General features: G+C 37.6%; 1 protein-coding gene across 6 annotated transcripts in view; it reads right to left on the minus strand.

The window, feature by feature from the left end:
• GRM5 (glutamate metabotropic receptor 5) overlaps window positions 1-23639 on the minus strand; it is a 247736-nt gene that overhangs the window by 118814 nt on the left and 105283 nt on the right. For all 6 annotated transcript variants that reach the window (XM_017735964.1, XM_017735963.1, XM_017735968.1 and 3 more), the window contains one exon: window positions 18368-18617. In XM_017735964.1, the coding sequence (XP_017591453.1) occupies window positions 18368-18617 (250 nt within the window). The remainder of the gene's footprint in view (window positions 1-18367; window positions 18618-23639) is intronic.

The raw sequence follows: 23639 nt of genomic DNA on the forward strand, positions 1-23639 counted from the left end.
AGTACCTAATTCACACCCTCACGCATGAGCAAATGGGGAATGGATTTCAAGGCACACCTTCTTTTCTCTTGGAGTTAAAATGTTTGTCTTGCCATAGGGCTTACTGCTCGCCACCGGTTTCACCACTGGTTAAGATTTTTGGAAGCATCCATAATAATTTATTTTCTAGAAGTTACAGAAGAAAAATGACTGATGAAAATTGAAGTGATAATATATATATACATACATACATATATATATATATATATATATATATATATTTAGGTAGCCTTTGATGGTATTTTTTAAAATCTCGTACTGGTAAGATGAATGGGAACATATTGAGCTTGTAAAAGGAATGAGATCTTCAGATTTATTTTTAACTACCACAATGAAATTCGAGGTACTACTTGGGGTTGACAAACGGATGTTTGGGGTTGAGATGGACACAAAAAGTCCCTTATTTGTCAATCAATCTTCAGTGTATTTCTTTGATGGAACTGGGAAGGTGGGAACAGCCCAGAGGAATTAAGGAAGAATTCAATTCCTCCTAAGGAAGTTTTTTTTCAAAGTATATAAACAGCTGATGATTTGATTCATTATCACAGCAGTTTTCTTGCTCCTCAATATCTCTGTTTCATTTTTCCTTTTCATTCAGTTTAACATTTACATTCTTCTCAGTATATAAGTTATTTCTTCAGTCTTCCCACATATTATTACAGCAAGGCCTCCTCCATTTTTAGATAATATTTTTTCTAGCCCTTATCCATTAATTTCATTTTTCATCGTATTGCATTTATCCTTAAACATCAGAAGCCATTATATCTAAATATTCAGGGAATAAGTAGTAACAACTTAATTTTCCTTAATTTTCCTGTATACTGACATGTAGAATCCGATTTCGCCATTATGCTTCTTTTTGATTTTTCTCTAAGGGCTTTGAGAACAAAAATGAAAATTGAAATGCTGTTTAATGACATTTATACATGTCTTATTAGTTTTATTTGCACTAGCCAAATTCACATTTTAAAGTTTGCAATTCATCTCTGTAAATAATAGAAATACTGTTTTCTTGCTAGTTATTATGGCAATGGTTTGCAAGTGGCTATAAATCCATTGTCATAATTAATTGTAGAAGGAAGGACAAAACCCCAAACCTGACATTTCTTTCAAATCAAAGAAGGCCAGACTGGTTTGATTGGACATTTTCAAGGGGGAAGGAAAAGAAAATGCCTTTGGGTTCTTCTGCAGAAAGAGAAAATGCCACATACATAACCAATCCTAAGTGTTATTTATTATTGATTTTAAACATCTCAGTGTCTGAGTAATCCATAGGCATAAAGAACAGCTGCTTTACTTATAGAATTTGGGCACTGAAGAGATATTTATGAATTAAAATGGAGAGGTTTCTTTTTTGGATATGTAAAGTCAAGTCTTGATTTTAAGGGTTACCACAGACTTTTTGTATGAGAGGAGCAAGTGACTTTGGTAATAGTTATGCAGACGGATGTAGGCTCCAGTTTCTGCATTTGAAGATGTTTAAACTCACTCCAGGTTCAGACCATTAGAATGGCACTGAACTTGTGTGAATACACTCTTCCTGAGAGACCATCTTCATGTAAATTGGGACTGGAGAATTTACCCATTTGGCACATACAGTCTATGAGTTCATTTACAGCAATGCAATTGGTTATAAGGAAATATAATTTTCAGCTATTAAGGAAAGTAAAGTCCAACAATGCATTTGAGTTAAAGCATGAAAATACAATTTTCCCTCACTAAAAGTATGAGAAACCTTATTATTAGGTTGTTCAAAACATCCAGTCTCAGAGTCTAACATTAGCTGATTAAGTTGATTGGATTTCCATCTATAGAGAACAGAGGGGATGATTTATAGCAGGAACCATAGATTTCCAACCCAAATTCTAAATAAACATCATGAATGCTATATACCGTATCTTTCAAACTTATTGGCTCATACTGATCTTAAAAGATCTGTTTAGGGCTCATCATCTTCTTTTTTTTCCGAAAAGACCCTATGAATAGGACTGAACAGAAATTGCCTTTTTATCATGGGGAAGAGCATACCCATACAGTAGTAATTTCAGAGTGATTGAACCCATGTGTCTAACACAGAGGATCAGATGACTCTGCCCCAGCTGCAGCCCAAAACTCCTGTACCTCAGATGTTCCAGGATGCATCACATCACACATGGTCTCCCACATGAAAAGGTAACACCTGGGACATCTGAAAAATGCTTGAAGGTTCAAGGACTGAAAGACCATGGCACAAAAAACCCCTCTGGTGCACATAAAAACGAGCAAGTTTTCCCTTCCTGTTAACATCTCAATGACCCTGCACCATCAACAGCCAGCCAAGAGTTTTGATTCAGAACAAACACACTTCATCTCCCTTACAATGATACATCACGCCTGCATGAAGCACTTGGGTATTTTTAACCCAGTGATTCTCCTTCATTGGGCTTTTCAGCCTACTTGAAGCTTCTATGTGTTGTGAGCTCCTTGGCATGCCAGCAGTTCAGCTGCCATAACAAAATGCACAGTTTTAAAGAGCTTGTTTTTAAATTGGTGTCATCATGAGATATTCATTTTTAAAGTGCTTATTAACATCTCACATAGATTTCCATGATAATTCCTAATTACTTTACATATTGTTCCTACAGGATGGTGAAGTCATAAAAGAGATGATGCAGATAAACACAAAATCAAAGGGAAAAATGTGAAAAGTAAGAAAAGTATAGAACACATATATGTCTCTACTGTTCAAGAATAGCACCATTACCAAGATTAAAAAATAGAAAAAGAAAATCACTTTCATAATAGAGCAAAAGATCCAATTGTTCCAATAAATCTTGTCTCTTAGGATCCACAGTCCAGGATCTTTTTAAATGTGGAATTTCTTGTCTCATTAATATTTGAAAATGTCCCTAATTTCCAACCAGAATCACAGAATCATAGGAATATTTGGGTTGGAAAAGACCACTAAAATCATTGCATCCAACCATTAACACAGCACTGCAACTGAGGGTGTGGTTGATAGAAGCATGCATACTAAATGTGAGCTTATTGAATGTAATGACCTTCTTGAAGTAGATCATGAATATTATGGTTTATAAACCTGTCCTAATTTTATCTGGGATACAATTTATTTCCTTCTCAGTAGCTGGTACAGTGTTGTGGATTTTGTATGAGAATAATGTTGATAAAACCCTGATGTTTTCGTTTTTGCTGAATAGCAATTTTTGAAAACAATATTTCAGGTTAAATTTTCTCTCTGTACAGATAGGGAATGATTTTGTTATGCACATCTCTGTACAGTGGATATTTAATAATCTCTGGATTAGTGTTGCTGAACATAAAGCTGGATGGAGGCATAACAGTAAAGAATCACAGGCCAGCAGTTAACAAAAGCCCAGTAATAAACAGTGTCGATTAAATTAGTGTGTTCAAAATAGTAACTTAAGTAATGTTTAGAACTGGCAGAGTTATCTTCTCTCAACACTTTTTTTTGAACACTGAAATTGAACCAGGAATTAATAAATGACAAATTTCTCTTACACGCTCAGTATTAATCTAGCATGACTTTAAGGCACAGTAATTAGTTAGCCTTCCTAACATAACACTTCAAGAGAACGTCATACAACAAAGGTAAGCTGAATGGATGGTGTAAAATCTAGGACTATCTCTTAAACAAGAATTTTTCTTGTCTAAAATATTTTTAGGTAAAGAGCAAGGCAAATACAGCAACATCAGATTTATATTCTTGCAAATAATTTAGTTCAAGGTAAAGATAATTCAAGGCTCTAAAGATTTTTCCTTAATCAGCATTAATTCAAGGACAGAACTTGCTTTAAATGCAGAGAAAAAGCATTTATGAAGATACTTGTTTCCATTCAACTGATTTTTCCAATAACCATATCCACTGGAATACAAAATTCAGTTTAGAAAACAATTTAGTGTATTTTAATTAAATATCTCAGACTGTTGGAACTTTTTTCCTGAGGTCTAATAACAAGATAGCCAATTAAGATGCTAATTCTGAAATATAAAGCAAATTGTATCCTGTGATTTGCACAGTGTCTCTGAGTTTAGGAGTTGTTTATGTGAGGACTGGCTGAGAACAATCTCTGATTTAACTGACTGATTTACCTGTTTTCTCCTGAATGCTCAAACTCTTCCAGTCTTTTTAAGTATGTGAGAGAGGATTTGCCTGTAAAAGGCTCAGACAGGGAGCAGTAAATGGACTAAAATATTTTCAGGCCTGAAACCAATAGCTGGAAAGATACCTAACTAGGAGTGGTGAGTAGAATCTATCATTAATATTACTTTATAATTTAAGATTCATAGACACAATCCGGGAGTCTGGGGTGTTAACACCTGTGCAGGAATAGGCTACATAAAATACTTAGAAATAAAATCAGACAAAAGAGTAAAAGCAACACAAAAATACATAAAGATAGGAAAATAAAAATCAACAGTATCATCAGATAATATGATATTGACTTTCTGCTCACTATTGCCATGTTTTTAGAAGGAGCATAGAGGACAATATCTAAACTGAGATTTAAAGGAGGATGAGACATTTGTGAATCTTGACAGGAAGCATGTCCTAGCTGCAATAGGCTGCCAGGGCAAAGAGTGCTTTGCAGAAATCATCACTTCCTGAAATACTTATGGGCAGAAGCATAGTTCATAAACATTACTTTTTAACTGTTCCTCATGACTTCATACAGAATAAGGTTAGCATTTCATTTTAAATTAATTTTTTCCTGGAATGAAAAATAACAAAAAAACCACCCTCCAAAACAGTCAAAGAAAATAAGTATTTATTGGTATTCCTTACAGCTACTGTGTCTGGTTTGAAAGTCCCTTAAAATGCCATAGTTAAAATAGCTTCATTAAAATAGTTATGAGAACTACATTCCCAGTGTCATACAACCATAATGAATTGAATCACAGCAAGGGGAATGTCCACCAAAAAAAAAAAATTAAAAAAATCATATAAAGGCAAAATTTTCTAGCTGCAAAGTTTTGTAAATTGGGATCAAAGCCAATATAATTTGTAGAACTCTAGAAAGATTTTTTTAATTATTGAGTTTTTTCTTTGCAGTACTTTGAAAGAACATGCATTATTAGACCTGAGGACTTTTCAATTCCTCTTCTATCAAGATAAAAGTTGCTTTTTTTTCTAAAGTGAATATTTTGAAGAAAAATCATTTGCAATAAAGTGTCAATAAAGTTTACGCAGCAATGTCATTAGTGAATATTGATCAGTAAATTTTTTAAAATAATAATTTATTTTTTTCAAACAGATGAAGTTTCTGGTTCTTGGCCACTGATACAGATTATAATAACAAAACAAACATGTACAACCTTAGTCATTTTTTATAAAATTCATTTTCAAAAGACAGCAGCTCAAAAATACCTTTGCAGTTTACCTGCAGGAGAAGTCATTTACCTTCTTCTGAGAGTAAATTCTCAGTTTTCATAAGCATATGAAATTTTAGTATCACTGCATGAGGCTCTGGATTCTGTTTTAAGAGCCCTGAGGGAGTGGGTCACCATTAAAGCTGCTACGTACATAGAAGAGAGGGCAATCTTAGAAACTATTTTGTAGTGTATCTATGCATCCAGATTCACCTTTTGTCTGTCTCTGATAGCTCCCAGACACTAAATCACTAGAAGTGTCAGGATATAATATCCTCAGACAGAATCAATGGAGCTGAAATCAAGGCCAGGAAACTAATTTCTTCCTTGAAATTCTTCACAAATAACTGTTTTAAGCTTTTGAAGTTTGTACCCTCCATGATAGTCCCATCTGGGAATTCCCAAAATTTGAAGGATTTTCAGACACTTGCTTTGTCAGAGTCAGGGGAAGCATTCATTGTATTTGGCAGGTTCAGCTGTCCCTTGGCACATCTAACTGATAGCTCCTTTTTAAGGTAAAAGGGGGCAGAAGATGTTGGAACCTGCCTCTGAGCACAAAGAGAAGGTACAGAGGAATGCGGGAATGTGAATTCACTATGCCATTTCTGGAAAAAAAGGATTCAAGGTGAAGAATTTTCTTTCCTGAACATGAATAAGTTCTTACCGTTGAGTAGGTTCCCACCATAGACCTAGCCCTCTTTCAAAGAGCAGGTTCCTATTAAACCTGTTCCTGACCTGGCATCTGTCCACCCACTTGAAGAATAATGACATCTCTGTTTTCCCAAAAAGCCAATATTGCCATCTGAGAGAGGGATACATTAGTGAAGGCTTTATCTTCCCTTATTCTCAGCACACAATGGATGTTTGGATGAATTCACTCCAAATCCCCAGCAGAGGACAATTTTCCTTATCTTGGCCTGAATAACTCTGTGCACAATACCTACAACTTGCTACTGATTATTTAAGTGAGCTCAGACCAGTTTAACACTGGCCTTACTTAAGATGAATCTTGTGCTTCTCCATCAGTGCTATAAAATGGTCAGCTAAAAACCTATTTAAATTAGGAATGAAATTATGATATAAAACCATTGCTACTTATTTTGAAGAGTAATTATCTCCTTTTCTTTTATATGTATGACTCAAGGTTCAGACAACACCCATCTCAGGGAATCAAAGAGTGTATAACCTGAGCTCAGGATGGGCATCACTCTTAGAGAAACGTAGCTGTCACTGCCTGCTCTAAGAAAGCCTCAGATAAAAACCATTTCCTTGCCTGGGATCTATGTTCTGACCCTGAGCACTGCAGAAGGAAGATATTTGTTTTCAGCTGGTCAGTTAGAAACACCTCGATTGCATTCCTGTAAGTAGGAATTTCTGCACCTCCCAACCAAATTATTGCAGTTAAACAAAATGCAGGCTCTGTGGCACCTGTGCTATTTCTCTGTTGTAGTTCTCAGGGTGCTCCTTTGGCCCTATTGTTTTCAGCTGGGAGAGGGGAGTTAAGGCTTTGTTGGAGTATGAATCATTTACTATTCTAGTTACAAGAGCACAACTAGAATGAAATAACAAACTGCCACAGAGCTTCTGGCTGACAGTAGGTGAAACTGGCATATTACGTCCAATGTAGTACAAAATAAGGGGAGACATGATTAGAAAATACTAATTACCTTTACCCAGCCCTTGTACTGGGAGATTCCCCATGACAAGGACTTATGGAGCAGCAAGAAGTAATTAGATTTCTGACAGAGCAATTGCTGCACAAGTAATTAATCTGTCTATTTTCTTATTGCTAGATAATATCAGTTATATATCTTATAATAAAAAGAAAAAAAAATGCACATAAAGTTTCTCAAAAATACAGCTAAGAGATGACAGCTTCAGGAGCAGTTCTGTCTTTGATTTTTCTTTTTAAAGACCAAAACCAATTGTGCATTCATTAATGTCTTTCTCTGAAGGCTATTGCAAGTAATGAGCTATCAACAAAACCAGGCAAACAACCTGCAGTTGTCATTGTGGTTTCCTGACATTCCTGTCTATGCAAGAGTTTCTAGCTATTTGTATAAATATCTGGTGTCAAATCAAGCAACTAAATAACACATTTTTGTATATTTTTGCTTAAAGCCCCATAAAATCTCTATTACCTGTAAAACTAACAATAGCCCTTCTATTTTGTGACAGTCATCCTCCTCAACATATTGCTGATTTGACATGACATTATAATATAGTTTTCATCATGTCTGAAATGCTCAGACGAAATCAGATCTTGAGTGGCTAACATGCAATATTTTTACTCAGGTAGCATCCAGGTGATGCACATTTGGCAGGAAAAGTGAACAGATTTAACCAAGGTCTGAAACCTTTGAACACAGGAAGATTTTCAGAAATTATTAAAACAGAAATGTATTTAACTTTGTTTTAACTCCTAGGATACAAGAAATAATGTTCCATTTTGTATGCATTGGTAGAACTATATTAAAAATCACATAATCATATAATTAGCCAATCATTTTTCAAAAGAGTCAGCATGCAAGATTAACACTGATTTGTGCATATCAGCACTTCAAGACACAGAATGCTTAACAACATACCAGTTAAAATGTATTAAATCACCATGTTTTATAACTATATATTTTCCCCCAGGATAGAGATGATTTGCTCATTATAATTCAGTCTTCACCTCCTTCATAGTCAGTAATCAACATGAATAAAGGTTGAACAGTATGACCCCCTAGCAAATATAGACTTTATTTTATTAACTTTAACTTCCTAATTAAAATACCGTTCCTTTAATCAATTCTGTTATTACATATTTCTAATATGAAAAGGCTCAACCAAATTCAGTTTGGGCCTTATTCCTTGAAATAAGGCTTTTTTATCTGGTCTTCTTGAAAGTAGTAGTATATTCTTGTCATGATTTTTAATGTCTTTTCAAGGCAGGAGTGGACTAAATTCCACCAGAATGAGGTTTAGTGAGTTTCGGTGCTTCATTCACCTTGTCAGTTGCCTTCAGCCTTAACCTCTGGAGAGACAATGGCTTCACTAGAAACTATCAGTTCAGCCATAGTGAGGGAGAAATGTGCTGCTGTGTGTGCTTTGTCACTTTAATAGAGTGATAGAAAAATGAATTACACCACAAGTTTACAAGTCAGAAGTTTTCATTACTCTAAGTAATACTCTTCCATAACCACTCACCAGTGTTAGCGAGATGGGTTCATCTGTATAAATCTCTGTTTTGTGGGTAATGTTTTTATGTTTAGATCTTCCAGGTGTTTTAAGTACAACTAAATCATCTCACGTGTGAAGTTGCAGAAAGAATCTGCCTGCCTTTCAGAGTCCCACAGTTCCCGAATCAAAAAATGGAACACATGAAAGGAGTTGTGAAGCTGGGACAACTGGGCAATTACTATCCAAGTGGTCCAGCATATCTTCCCCTTTATCAACTACACACTTTTCTATGATTTACCTACACAAAGGATCTCTGTAACTAAGAAACTAAGACATGGACAGAATTGAGGGCAGATTTGCTAGGAGACTGTTCCTGCAGCCCATGATCTGGAAGAGATGCTCTATGTCAGGACAGAGTTACTCGGAGCTACAAACCCTTGGGTCTTTCCCTTTCACAAATACCTTCTCTATATACAGATGTGTGTGTGGTTTGTGTGTGTTCAGCGAGTAACTAGTCCTGGGTGTAGACTCTGGGATGATGCAGATAAATCAGAAAAAGAGAGAATTAAAAAGAAATCACAGAAAATATCGTACCCACTTGTTACAGAGAAGGACAGCAGAAAGGAAACAGATCTTAAGTGTTAATCAGTACCTTACAGCAAACCTCTATCTGTCACAGTGTTCATTCTGAAGGAGCAGAAACAAGATTGGGGTTTTTTTAATAAAGACCCCTTCAGGTTCACTTAACTTCATTAATCAAAATTCTGTAGCTTTTCTAAAGATCGGAAAATCTCAAGCATAATGCTAATTTTCATCCTGTTCCAACTACCTTTAAGTTTTTCTATGAATACATACTGGATCACATTTTTAGTCTTAGTATTAATGTTTTAAAAGTTACATTTTACCATGTAGTCTACAGCAAATTGTGGAATAAAAATGCTGGGGTTTAAGATTTTAATTTATTTTTACCTCTTGAATTTATGTTTTTGAGAAGAAAGCATCTAATCTTTTCTCAGACTTGAATAGAAAATGTCTTCATTGTTCCAAGGGTATTTTTGATTCCTTTTCTTAGAATTGGAAGAGTCTTTTTCATTCTCAAAATAGGCTCGCATCAGAAAATTCTCTGTGATCACTGCCTATCACTCTCAGAAGATATATTTGAAGAGAACAGTCTTAAGTCAGCCACCCGTAGGCTTCTCCCATTCTGAATTTTAATAAGCTGTGGAATACAGTAGAGCTTCTAATTCGAATATAAAATCAGAAGTGTACATCTCTTGTGTGAGAACAGAGAGGCACCCACAAATGAACACAGTTTCCCAGCAAAGCCTCTGACTTGCTTTCAAGAACTGCAAGCACAGGTCTGTTGGCAATATGGAGTTATTTTTGAGATTGCCACACTGTCTATTTTTCAGCAGTGTAGGTCATCTCATGAATTTGTCATTTTGCAATGAAAATAAACCTTATATAATTCTTCAGGATTGTTTGACGTCTCTTTTTCTGTACTTTGCCTCGTGCCTCATTTCCACCAGGATAATAGAGATCTCATGTTATTCCAAAGTGTAAAACGTTTTCTGTTCATACCGAAAGTTGTCAAAGCAGAACGAGGGTAAGCATAAGCCTTCAAATATAGAAACTGTAGTCTTAGAAACGGTTTCCTTTGTTCCCATGTGTAGGACAAGGAGTAATGGGCTTAAAAGAATTGTAGGTTCAACATTAGGAAGAGTATAAGGAGTAGTTAAGCATAGAAAGCAGTTGCCTGAGAGGGCTGTGTAATTTTTATCTTTGAAAGATTTTAAGCAGATCTATCCAAAGATGGATCAAGCATGAATGGGTAGAGGTGAACCAGTGCAGAAGTAAAAGACTTGAAGGATATCCTGAGCCACTGTCTTTTTCTACAGTGATGAGGCACAGCTCTACTCAAATATATTAACTAACAAAGCTATCTTCCTTTGGCTGTTAATGTCAGTTGTAGGTGTGAAAGAGCAGATCCTTCAGGAAGTAAATAATTTAATTGGACACACATGATTTGTCATGTCACAAAAAGGTTAGAGGCAAGGGATGCCATCCAGAGGGAATTTGTCAGATTTGAGAGATGGACCCGTGTGAACCTCATGAAGATAAACAAGGCCAAGTGCAAGGGGCAATCCCAAGCACAAGCACAGGATGGGCAAAGAATGGATTGAGAGTAGCCCTGAGGAGAAGGACTTGAGGTTTTTGGTGGGTGAGAAGCTCAACATGACCCAACAACGTGAACTCCCAAACTTATCTTGGGCTGCATCAAAAGAAGCATGGTGAGGATGCATGAAAAAACTTATTGAGGGAAGTGATTCTCCCCCTCTACTCTGCTCTCATCTGCAAGCCCTGGAGTGTGGCTTGCAGCTCTGGGATCCCAACATAAGAAGGTTGGGGACCTGTTAGAGGGAGTCCTGAGGAGGGCCACAAAGAGGACCACAAGGGCTTTCATTACAAAGAAACCACAAATTCTCCAGGAGAACTTTGCTTGGTGTCACTTTTTGCCATTCATTTGCTGCAGACCACTCCCAGAAACAACACACTGGTTTGGTGGAGCTTTGATCTGATTGAATAGAGTATTTTCTAACGTTACATTTTCAGATGTGTAGGAGGTGTGCTTATGTGCCAATACATGGAAATTCTTCATTGTTTGCTTGATGCCATGGTAGACATCCACCCCCACACCTCCACCACCACTCCCCACCCCAAGAAATACATATCATTCCCGAAAGAGCAAAATGAAGACGTCCTTCCAAAGAGGTGTAGAGCTTACTCCCATCCCCCACTACCTGATCTGTATTAGTAACTGTGAAATTGGACTGCAAGATGCAATATTTATTAGAAACAGGTCAGATAGATGTCAAGAAAAAAAAGCCAAATGGATTTTAAAGGCATACAAGAAAGTTTAAAAAGTCAGGCAGATTGATTTGCTCTCAGTGTATATGTCTAATATGTTTGCCTCACTTGTCTCCCTGAAATCCTCAAGCATAGCTTGTAGAGTCTGAACCATGGAAAGGAAATTATGCTTTTCACTCACTGCACAAACAGCCTCAATCAACACTTCACTGCTTCCATCTGCAGCAGGACACCACTGCTATTGCTCACCCTGAGGGTCTCTGAGCCATGAGGCTGCCTCAAACGGAGACCACAGAGCTCCTGTTCAAAATCAAGTGATTTTTTACCCTCTAGTTTGCTTTATTTCTAAAGACTCTGGACACAGGAGGGAAGAAAACTTTTCACTTCCCTCATCTCTTTTACAGCTCCAGAAAGCAAACTTTTGTTTTGCTGTTAAGTTCTTGGTTTTCCAGGTATCAATGAAGATTCTGACTTAATGCTGGTATTTACAGAGCATTTAATTACTACATATGCAATGATACCTGCTTTCTTGGGTTACACATTGATGCCTGAACAAGAGAACAGAGATAAATAAATGAGTGGGCAGCAGACAGTTTTCTTATAGGAAACAGCATTCAGGTGAGGCTGCACCAGACTCCTGGCTACTGTGGATTGAAGAAATAGGATCAGACTATTCATACATGTTAGGGTTGCACTATTGTACTCCAAAAGTACCTTTTCACCTGCTTATTTTGTCCCTGGAGGAGAGATCTGCACATTTATCTTGCATCTATCTTCCACAGTTTTGTCAAATGTTAGACAGTAAGAACTATTCTAGATAGAAGAATTTTGTCTGATTAATACTTCCCTGAAGCAGCACAAATAACCAAAAATTAATTTAGAGCACATTTCAGTTCTACAAAATTTCATATCCTAATTTTTTTACAAGAAATTCTTTACCAGCTGGACTTGTACAACGATAGAAAAAGGTGTGTTAATCCACACCACACAGCGTACTTTCAGGAAGGAAATCACTACATCCTCTGCAGTTAGATTTTTCTTCATCCAACAGACACTTTTTAAAATCTCACAAAAGATTTCTTATTAAACTTTTGAGAAGAACTCATTTCCCTCAGATCATCTATCTTGCTTTAATTTTCCTTCAGCTATAGTTGCCCTTTTTATTTGGTAACCAGCTTTTCTTCATATATATTGCTGAGTTTCCTATCAGCTGAATTACTTTTGGGACCCCCAGGAACAAATGCTTCTCCATATTTATTCTCCCTCCTTATCCTCATCTCTACTACTTACCTTCTACTTAGCTCATTTGCTGCAACATCTCATAGAATCAATAACAATTTCCTCCAATCCATCTCCTCAGGAGGTAGGCAGATATCTTATTAGAAGAAGTGATTTGTGATGGAGAATGTCTGTGTTGTTCTGAGAAGAATGGGCACAGCTTCATTGGTCCTTCTTCCCTCTTGCAGAGCCTCACTTCAATTTCGTGTGATCATCACACTGCTAGAAGTGGTGTCCTGCCCTTAGCCACCTTCATCTGGGCATGCTCTGCAGCCATGGCATGCTTCAGAGGAACAGCCTGAGGCAGCCCAATGGACAGACTTTCACATATCACAGAGCAGAGTGAATCCTGAAAATGCAGGATGTGGTTCTTCATTTTTGCAAGGACATTACAGCATGTAGTCATCAAGTCCTGACTGTACTTCAAAAAAGATGGAAACTCTGTGGGATGCCCTGCGGCTCTGGACGTCCCATTCCTTTGCATTCCTTTGCTATAGATACTGCAGCCAATTAATGGTTTTATATTATTTCTGTGAATCCTTGCTCAGTTAAGTATCTAAGAGTCATGTAGAGATTAAATCAGACTGATAAATTTTGGCCACATTTCTTCAGCTGGACAGCTGAAAATCAGAATCAGTACTACAGCCTAGGGACATCTTTCCATCTCTGATAAATGTTTTTCTTCATTGTGTATAATTTTATCATTTAGTACAACAGAAAGTCTGGATAATCTTAATTAAATCTTTTTTTAAATCAGATATGAAAGTGAATACAGTAGTAAATCTGACACACCATATGCATACATGAACATATGAAGCAAATGGAAGTGCCAATAATTTCCTGAAGATGAGTACTGCTTGCAGGATGTTTTTTGGAAGCTGGAGACATTTAGCAAGCCTTTTTTATCTCTGTATACCTCTGCTTTCCCTTTAGAATCCCAGAATCATTAAGGTTGAAAAAGACCTTAAGGATTATCGAGTCCAACTGTTCACCACTAAACCATTATCCCCAAGTGCCACATGCACACACATTTTGAACACTTCTAGAGATGGTGATTTCACCACTTCCCTGGGCAGGGAATTGTTCCAATGCTTGACCATTCCAATGCCCTTGTCCTTTCCCTTCTCTTCCTGTTTAGGTAGAAAAAACTGTCTTGCAGTTGGAATCACAAATTCTTTGCAAAATTTCTGTCTTTTGCTCTTTAAGTTCGTACAATAACTGTTTTGTAATAAGAAACAAATCAACCAGAAGAAGTTCTCTTGTCTAGAGGTAAAAGACATATAGTGACTACATCCATGAATCTTAATGTTCTTCTACCCCAAAACAGAGTCTCAACTGCTGCTTGGTAACAATCCCCAACTGCTGTCACCAGCACCATGCCGAGTCCCATCCCAAAAGTGTTAGTTGATGTAAGATAAATTAATTCCAGCAAGCAAAAAGAGAATATAGTTATTCAGTGCTGTCATTGTGTTTTCTGAACCCATTTTATTTAGGACAGTAATATCCAATACTCATAATTCCTGTTGCAGCTACTAGTTTCTATTTTGTTATGAAGAATCGTGTGACCTAGCACTAAGATACTTAGTCATTCTGAGAGATGTTTTGGAATCCCTGCAGATGAAAGGCATCAAATAAAATTATCCTTGTAGAGAGTTAACACAGACATTTTGTCCAAAGACCAGAAACTAAGAGTCAAGAGGAGCAGGATGAAGGTGAGGATATCACAAGAAAGAAACTTTCAGCTATTGGGTCTGAATATTACAGAAAATGAGGAAAAGCTGAAAGTCATATACAACCAAACTGGTTATATCTACACAATTAATACTCCATAGTTACTTATGGAACCTGTTTCATAACAGATATAAAGTTATTCTGCTATGTGAATGTATTATTTATTCTCGAATAAATTTGTCTGTAAGGGTATCTCCTGGCATATGACCTGTGGATGACAGAAGCAGTGAGGACAAACAGGTGAAGCCTGGTGTCCATATCTCAATTAAGTTGAATAATGGTAAAGTTAAAATAACATTTTTTTTCACACTTGAAAGTCAGGACACTCACCTTTATATTTGAGGTTTAAGTCCAATTTTTCAAGATGCATGAGGTAAATATTTGGTGGGCATTTAAAATGTTTTCCATGAATCAAAAAGCTCTGGAATGTTACAATCATTAATGACACGCCACCTTTCATATCTGTCACAGGCAAGCAATGCAATTTCAGAAACTGCATAGTAGGTCAAGAGTGGAGCGTTTATTGAAAGATATCTTCTTTCTCCCCTTGGGGCTGTAAAAGGTAATTTATCTGCTATGCACTCTCCTTGGCCAATCCATTTTCTGTTTATCTGAGCATAAAACAGATGCTGTGAGAAATCCATAGCTTCAAAAAATCCCAATATTTTGCAAGGCTTAAGATTGAAAATATCACGGATGAATCCAAATTAAAAATGGAACAAAAAGGAAAGCTAAGAGGAAGTGGAAATGTTGATTTATTGTGGTTTCCCATAAAGCTACTGGGTGGCTTTGTGACTTTAGTTCTTTCCGCGCATTTGGAAAAGAAACAAAATAATTCTCCACTTAACAAGACGGAAGCATTTGTGGAGAAACAAAAAAGTATTCATTAGTAGATGGAGTTTTTCTTGTGAGCCCATTGCATTTCAGTGACAGGCACTCTCACGACACTTGGAATGTCCTTTTATAACCTTCTCAGTTGAATGGGCAGCCCAGAGCAACTTCAGGATCAGACAATGAATGAAAGTATAAATCTTATCCTAGTCCATTTTCCTGCATAGCCTTGCAAGAAAAATTAATTTCATGAGCCTTCTTAAATTTCAGATGTAGCTCTTTCCCCTTAGAGCACTCTGAACCATCTGTTCTTCTCAAAATCTTGCCTAGTGTCTTTTCCCCCTATAAATGAGGTACAAAAAGGTCCCCAATATAATCTGCTTGTATAAGATCTGGGAAAATAGAGCTTCAAATCCCTACAGGAACTCAGGTAATCACTGGACAATGATATTATTGTCTTACACCCCATCTACATCAAGAAGCTTTCTTGCAAGTTCCCTGCTTCTTCTTTAGCTTTTTTTTCTTTTCCCTCTGCTGCAAAGCCTAGAGATAGCCCATATTGGAAGGAGAACATTTTTGTAAGAATGAACATTTTTGTGGGACATTGTCACTCCACAACTTCCCACACCCTACACATGATTCTTGCTGTGTGGCAGAAACATAAAAAACTGCTCTATAAACTAAGGGCAGCTCAAAGCCTAACAAAAGTCCTCAGTGGGTAAAACTAGCTAGTTAGTTTGGTTTTTTATTTTTCCCTGTCTTATAGCTAATTTTGATAACAAATTGGAAACAAATCTATTGAAAAATATGGGATGCCTCAAGATCCTTGGGATCTCTGAAGTGCAGAGCCATATGGAGAGAGACTATATCTCTCCAGCTGTCCTTGTCTGATGTAGTATTTAGTGGATGGGGACATCCACTATGTCTGAGTAGCCACTTCTCAGCCATTACCTTGGGATCTCTGATAATAAATAAAAAGAATAGAAAAAAATTCCTACACTTTTCTTTTTCTTTCTTTGTAAACACTTCCAGTTCGTGTTACATTTTTCACAATTAAATTGTGTAGTTCTGCCACAGGCATGGATACACGCCAAATGGTCAGGTAGAATTAAGGATTTTTGTTTCAATTTGAAAGACTTTACAGTTTAGGCTTCTAAGAGAAGCTATCACTTTCAATTTACTCAATGGAAGTCATATACTAAATAACAACTTTCTTATAATTACTCATAATAATTCCCACTGCAGCTAGAAACCGGTATTTTTCACAAAGAAACAAAATAAAACAAACAAAACAAACAAAAACCCGAAGCAAAGCCTCAAAGGCTGTTCTCTCTAGACTCTGGTTTTTTTGAAAGAGCTAATCTGAATTGCTCCACTCCTATTCACAGTCAGCAGTTCCTGAAGTCTTTATTCATAAAAGCATCCAGAGGGCTAAATTTAGCACTGTTGTACATAAATCCCAAAAAAAATCATTTATAGTTTGGAGTCTGGAGTAGTTAAGGGCCAACATATTTTCTGAAAACAATGCTTACTGGCTTCTAAATTTGGATACTGCTGCAGATAGTTGACACTTTTTTTTCTGGGGACAGAAGAAGATAGCAAACATCCTATGGGACCAAACTCAGCTAGAGACAGTGGAGGTGGCATTTGTTCCAATCTACTCTGAACAACTGAAAAGTTGGCTTTTCCACCAAAGCTAGTGATCAAGAGAGCCTGTACAAGCTCCTTTCTAGAGCATAATTTCTCTGAGCTACTTGAAACACATTACAAACAAGGGTCCTAAGAAGGTCCTATTTTGCTCGATTAACTGTAGAGAGAATCCTGATGGCTACATGGAAGTGCATAAATGTTTAGGTGAATCTCACCTTGAGGATTGTGCTCCATTTAGGTGTCAGTCCAGAAATGGACCAAGCTAGTCCATGGAAGACCCTACAGATGAAATGTATGTGAAAAGAAGGGTGGAGACAGTTGCCATATATCAGAGAAAGAATTAAGCATTTAGAGATTTGCCATCTCTAAATGCCAAAATGCAGGCTGATGCCACAGAGTAAGGACAGAGGCAAGAGTCACTGTTTTTGCCTGTTTATTTTCCCCTTTGCCCAAGGGGGAAGAGCAGCTGTATGCAACAGGGCAGACTGGGAACAGAGGTTGGTGTCCTCCCAGTTGGACAGACAGTCTCCCAGCTGTCCAAGGCAGTCCTTCAAAGTTTCCCTGCAGGTCCCACCATGACTTCTGGTTTCACTGACACCATTTTACTTGTGCTCCTGTAGGGATCATGCTTGGGGCAACACCAGGTCATCCTTCTAATAATGCACTGGAAAGGCAGTGAATCACATTAGTTGACTCCTGGTATACTTCATTTTGTGCTCAATACATCATTTTTCCTGTCTTGTTTAGGAGTCACTTGTTGAATAAGGGGAAAATGCAAAGATCCCTTCGGGTTCACATGAATAATTTACTTCTCTGCTTATGAGCCCAGGATCTTTTCCTTCTGGGTGAACACACATTAAGTGAGTTTTCTTTTCTTCTTTTGGTACTTAGGAAAAAACACTGATATCATTCAGCTAAGAGAAAGGATTACCTATATATTGCCCTTAGGAGAGTACGCACATCAGCACATTGGCTCAGGAAGAAAAGGTGATAGCTAGCAAACTTTGTTTTAGGAAGTTCTATTTCAGGTACACCCAGAGGTCATATCAGCAATTCTTAACACAGAATTACTGGAATGAAACACAGCTTCAGGCTGTATATGTACACAATGCATTTTAAACTGCAGTGAACAAAGCAGGTGATATAGACCAAAGATTTGTGCCCCAGCTTTCTCTTCCACAATGCTGCTAAGACTGGCCAAGCAGACTTGTGTTTGCCTGGCATGTCATGAGAATGATGTATGTCTTTGTAGCGTTGTTACTGCTGCGACACAGCTGACATTTCTTCCTATCTTTTAGATACGTACAGGTATAGGAAAGGCCATGAGTCTGTGTTTTATGTATACTTGACTGGACTGTCTTCCTATTTCTGCCCTGCTGACTAAAACAGCTGGCTATAACTGCACAGTATTACTCACCTGCCTAGCAGCAGAAACTCTCCAGCGAGTCCCAGGCGCCTCATAGCCATCAAGAGGCCTCTCACAGTCATGCCTTCACAGAAGCAGGCAACCACTCTTGCCTTGGGCAGGTGGCTCCGAAGCTTTCGCAGCAGCTTGTCAAAGCTCTGCTCGCCAGCATTGCTGTAGATCTTGTAGGAGTGTGCAATGCAGATCCCTTCCTTGGCAGCCATATCTTTGAAAGCTTCCATTCCACTTTCACCATAGTTTCCTAAAAGTAAACAGAAACACAAATGCATATATTAAAATCTGCAGTGGCTTTTCTTCTTTGGAAACATCAGACATCTTAAAGAGTATGTTACATATCTGCACAGAGATCACTGTACCAGTCTTAACAATATCACTTTAACCTTTTAATTAATCCATTTTTCAAGACAAGATCAACAAATTTTCCTAGAAAATTCACTTCTCTTCAAGTGCCTGCATCTCTGCTGAAGCCAAAGGCTTCAGCAGTTGTGTACCTCACTACCTGTGAGGATCTGGTCCAAAATATGTACAACAATGTATATACAAATGGTAGTCTCTTCTGATTCCCTTAAACTGACTAAATGTGATCAAATGCTCTGTGATTTATTTTGGTAAGTTAAAAAATGTGTGTTGAGAATTAATTTTTAAGTGTAGTATTTTAAATATATGCAAAACCAAAAATCTCATAACATCACCTAATTCATAATGCAATCTGGAAAGCAACATTTTTTTTAGTTAGAGTGAAAGGTAAAACTAATTTTGTTGAAAGAAAAATTTCTACTGGAGAGTGAATGATAAAACTGAGGATTAGCATTACATGGATCACAAGACCACAGATGAACTGAATGTGCTTCAGTGTTTTTCCTTTTTTTCTTTATTTGTTTGGTTGGTTTTGTTGGGTTTTTTTTTGGTGTGGTTTTGTTTTGTTTTGTTTGGGTTTCCATAGGGGATTTTTTGTTTGTTTGCTTGCTTTGGTTTTGTTTGTTTGCTTGTTTCTTTTTGTTTGTTTTGAATTTAATTTCTACCAGTAGGAAGAACTTCATATTTTCTTTCAATCTCTTCTTTGTCTATGGGAATAAATTGGTAATAGATATTAACAGACAGACACATTTTTTTCCTTTATTCTGTCTCACCACAGAAACTTTCTTCACTGCCAGGCCTACCTAAAAGTTGCAGTGCTAAAACAGTGGATATACTGATACCACTGACAGTCATCCTGACCAGGATTGTGTGTCTGGTTGCCTGTGCTCCTCCATCTGGCTGTTGAAGTCTGTTTCATGTCTCATTTAAATAAGAAGGCCTCTGAGGCAGGAAATCTTTCAAAAAAATGTCTTAAACCCTCAGTAATATTCCACAGAAATAAAATCGGTTAATTAATTAATAAGACGTGAGTGTTAAAGTGATGATGTTGCAAGAAAATGCTTATCCTTCACAAATTTGTTAGCTTGCAAATGGAAGAATCTGTAAGAAAAATTCTTTCTCTTACCAGCAGAATTGCAAGTGCATAGGAGCATTGACAGTGAAAATGTATGTGAAGCAGTGAGAATCAGACACAGATTTGGACTGTCACCTGGATTTTTTGACTTAGGACATAGGAGCCATGAAGCATTCCGCTTGCCCACCTGGGGAGTCATCCCTATCACTCTGGTGCAACAGCTCAGAGGCTTTGTTACACTCAGCACTGAATATGAATGTAAAAACAGTCCTCAGTTTTAGGATCTTACCATCCAAATGGTTAAAGGACACAAAGAACAGAAGACAGGAAATAACATTATCTTCCTTTTGCATCAGGAATGAATCACCGAGACCTTGAGACCACTAAATTTCCAAATTGCACCCAACCAAAATGGCAACCTGAATGCAGGTGTCTCCACCTAAACAAACTTTCATTTTCGTCCTTGCTGTGATTAGGCCTGATGGAAACCACATTACTGTGCAAATTGTGCCTGGACAAAATGTCATTTGAGTTTTAAACTCAGTTGTTGCAGTGCTTCCTGGGAGAAGTAAATCAGGTGTCCAGTGCTTCCCCCTGTGTCATGCCCTTAGGGCAAACTGTGTTTCCTGTGGTACATGAGCATCAAGTGATTTCCATGGGATGCTGAAACAGTTCAGCTAGAGGTCAAAACCATGGTGTCTCATGAAATATGTATTATAGCTGCCAAAGTCAGTCTGAAGGAAAAACGTGTGTCAGTCATATTTAACTCCCAGCAGACCCTGAAGACTGCAAAAATAAAATTAGGCTGTTTGACATGAAATACACTACTTTGTCTAAAATTATTCTTATTTAGGTCATTCTGGATTAACATTAAATGTTCTGTTTCACTTTTTCTAACAGAAAATTAACAGGACATAGAAGCATTGTCAATCTTTGCCACAGAACATGAACGTTTGAGGAAAAACTGTATATCTCAATGTGCTGATTTTGGTTGTGGTAGAGTCAATTTTCTTCACAGTGGTTAGTACAGTGTTATGTTTTGGATTTGTGCTGAACATGGGGTTGATAATATAGAGGTGTTTTTGTTATTGCTGAGCAGGGCTTACACAGAGCCAAGGCCTTTTCTACTTTTCATGCTGTCACACTAGTGAGGAAGTTGGGGGTGCCTGGGAGGCTGGGAGGACACACAGCTGGGACAGGTGACCCCAGCTGACCAAAGGGATATTCCAGACCATGTGACTTCATGCTCAGTAAATAAAGTGCAGGGAAGAAGGAGAAAGGGAGGGATGTTTGGAGTGATGGAGTTTGTCTTCCCAAATCACCATTACATGTGATGGGTCCCTGCTCTCCTGGAAATGGCTGAACACCTGCCAGCTCATAGGAAAGTGATTTAATTCCTTGTTTTCTTTGCTTGTGTGCATGGCTATTTTCTTTACCTATTAAACTGTCTTTATCTTAAACCATGGGTTCTTTAGCTTATACCTTCCTGATTCTCTACCTGATCCTGCTAGTGGGGGAGTGAGTGAGCAGCTGCCTGGTGTTTCGCTGCTGGCTGGTGTTAAATTATGATACCCAAAGAGATTGAAATTCTGAAGATGTCATCCTCTGTCAAAAAACTCTCAGTGGAAAATTCCCAGACAGGTCCAGCTGACTTACAGAACTGCATATCTTCTATGTTCCAAATACTGCAGTATTTGTTTGAAAGTGGTATAAGCATACAAACTGTTATCCTGAGGCTTGCTATAAACCTGAGATTAGGTTTAATTACGGTACTAAAAAAATAGCAGGTCTTTCAGTGAGCATGAAGTGCATTAGTAACTCTTTTCCAATCAAATAAAGTCTGCTCTAGCACAAACACCATGGTTTCATCAAGCATCAAGACAGGGAGATTTTATGAAACCATATAGAAAGTTATGTGTCATCCAAAATCATAGGAAACATGTTAAACTACCAGGGGTACTTAGGAAAACGTTAGGTTCTTTGCAAGAAAATTCATCCTGGCAGTCCAAATCCGAGAGTCACTGAGGTCTCCAACTGGGAAAACTACAGCTCTATGACATGAGCTCAAGGGAGATTTGATGAAAACAGAAAGGAGCTTTGCTTCAAGACACTCATAAAAATACACCAGTGGTGCTCTTGCCTTGCTGATTAAACTCTATGCAATTAATTATTCATAGTGAATTCTCCTGTTGTGCAAGTGGTTTGATGAGGGATGTATATCTAGTACGAGCCATACTGTGGGGATAATGAACACTCCTTGATGGAAAACAAAAATCTTTTCTGTTAAATTTCTTTGCATCACAAATTAAGAAACATTTCCTCTGGGCTCTTTCTTTCTGAATAAAACATGTATGTGCATAAACATATACATGTGGCATTGAAGGAATGAGAGCGAGAAAGCAGGTAAAGTACATTCTGTCATTTCCTTGAGGATGAGATGTGAGGTTCACAGTGGAAGAAGATCTACAGCTTTCTGAATGGAACTGGCCTCCTCAGGGACATGATTCTTTGGTATACCTATAGCAGTACTACCAAAACTGCCACAGCAAGTTTCCAGCAACAGGGTAGTTCACACTGTCCAGCAAGGTTTATGACACAGGAAGAAGGATATAGGGACTTCAAGATTTGCTCAAATGGATGGACAATGGTGATGTCTTATGCAGTTGGTAGTTTCACTTCCAAGTGAAAATTAATTCAGAACTAAGCTGGAAACAAACCAACATTCTTCTGTGAGTCCCCTATGATGAAAGTTGCCTACATCCATGAATTTACCCATGTATCTATTTTTTTTCCACTTCTAAATTTAAAGAAAATTCCAAAGGAAATGTTAAAAATAAGGGAGGGATTTATTTATTCTTGCTTGCCTCATTCCAGTTCAGCAGAAAAGACTCCGCAAACAACACAAGCTGGAGCTCAAGTACGGTCAATTTAAATTCAGCTCCCCTTGCCCCACCAAACTCCATCTCCATTTCAGTATTTGGAAACTGGCACCTTTATATTGCAACTGGTTCTGCTAGAGGAGGTATCACAGTTTTTTAGTGGATGTTCCTGTCCTCTTGAAACTTTGTCTGTGGTGCTGTAATCAGAGCTATTAGCAGTAGATGGTTTTCATAAATGTGTCCTCTTGGCAACAAGTGGCAGCTGAGTTCTTTTAAAATACCAGCCTGGATCCTGCATGTTGCCTACCTGAAAGTCTGGCCCTAAGCCCAGACAAAAGCTACTCCCATATGTCTCTTCATGTTGTTTTTTTTTTTCTTAAAACCAATGATGTCATCATGCAAAAGACTTATCCCCGCTTCAGAGTTGGAATTTTGTTCAAAACTCAAGCATATGCGTCCCCACCTACAGTCTAACTATAACGATCTGTTGGTTCCACTTCCCATGAATCAGTACTAGAAACTACTAAGAAGCTTAAAAAGAACAGATTGTGCTTTTTTTCCAGATGAAGCTTAATATAGTAAAGCACATAATAATACTTCAATCTGGTAGAAAAGGGTCAGGCAAACTGCAGGTGGCTCTTGCTTCCCCTCCTGCCCAGCAACTGAGACAATTAAACTCCCTAACCACAAACCATTAAGATCTTATGTGCATTACACAACAAAACAACATTTTAATTCTTAAAATTAGCAAAATGTACTGACATCTGCCGTATCACGTTAGAAGTTATCAATAGGAGATCAAAAGTCTCTATTGCCAAATGGAAGAACAAACTATGTTTTCTCCTGCCCAGGAATTTTTGGGATGTCATGTATGCCTTTTTGAATAAAAGAGCTGTTTCCATCAATAGCTGTACATGCAAATTGTTATCAGATAGTTCTTTGGTTTTAGAGA

This window comes from Corvus brachyrhynchos, unplaced genomic scaffold (assembly GCF_000691975.1).
Source record: "Corvus brachyrhynchos isolate BGI_N302 unplaced genomic scaffold, ASM69197v1 scaffold44, whole genome shotgun sequence".
In the NCBI taxonomy this organism is placed as follows: domain Eukaryota; kingdom Metazoa; phylum Chordata; class Aves; order Passeriformes; family Corvidae; genus Corvus; species Corvus brachyrhynchos.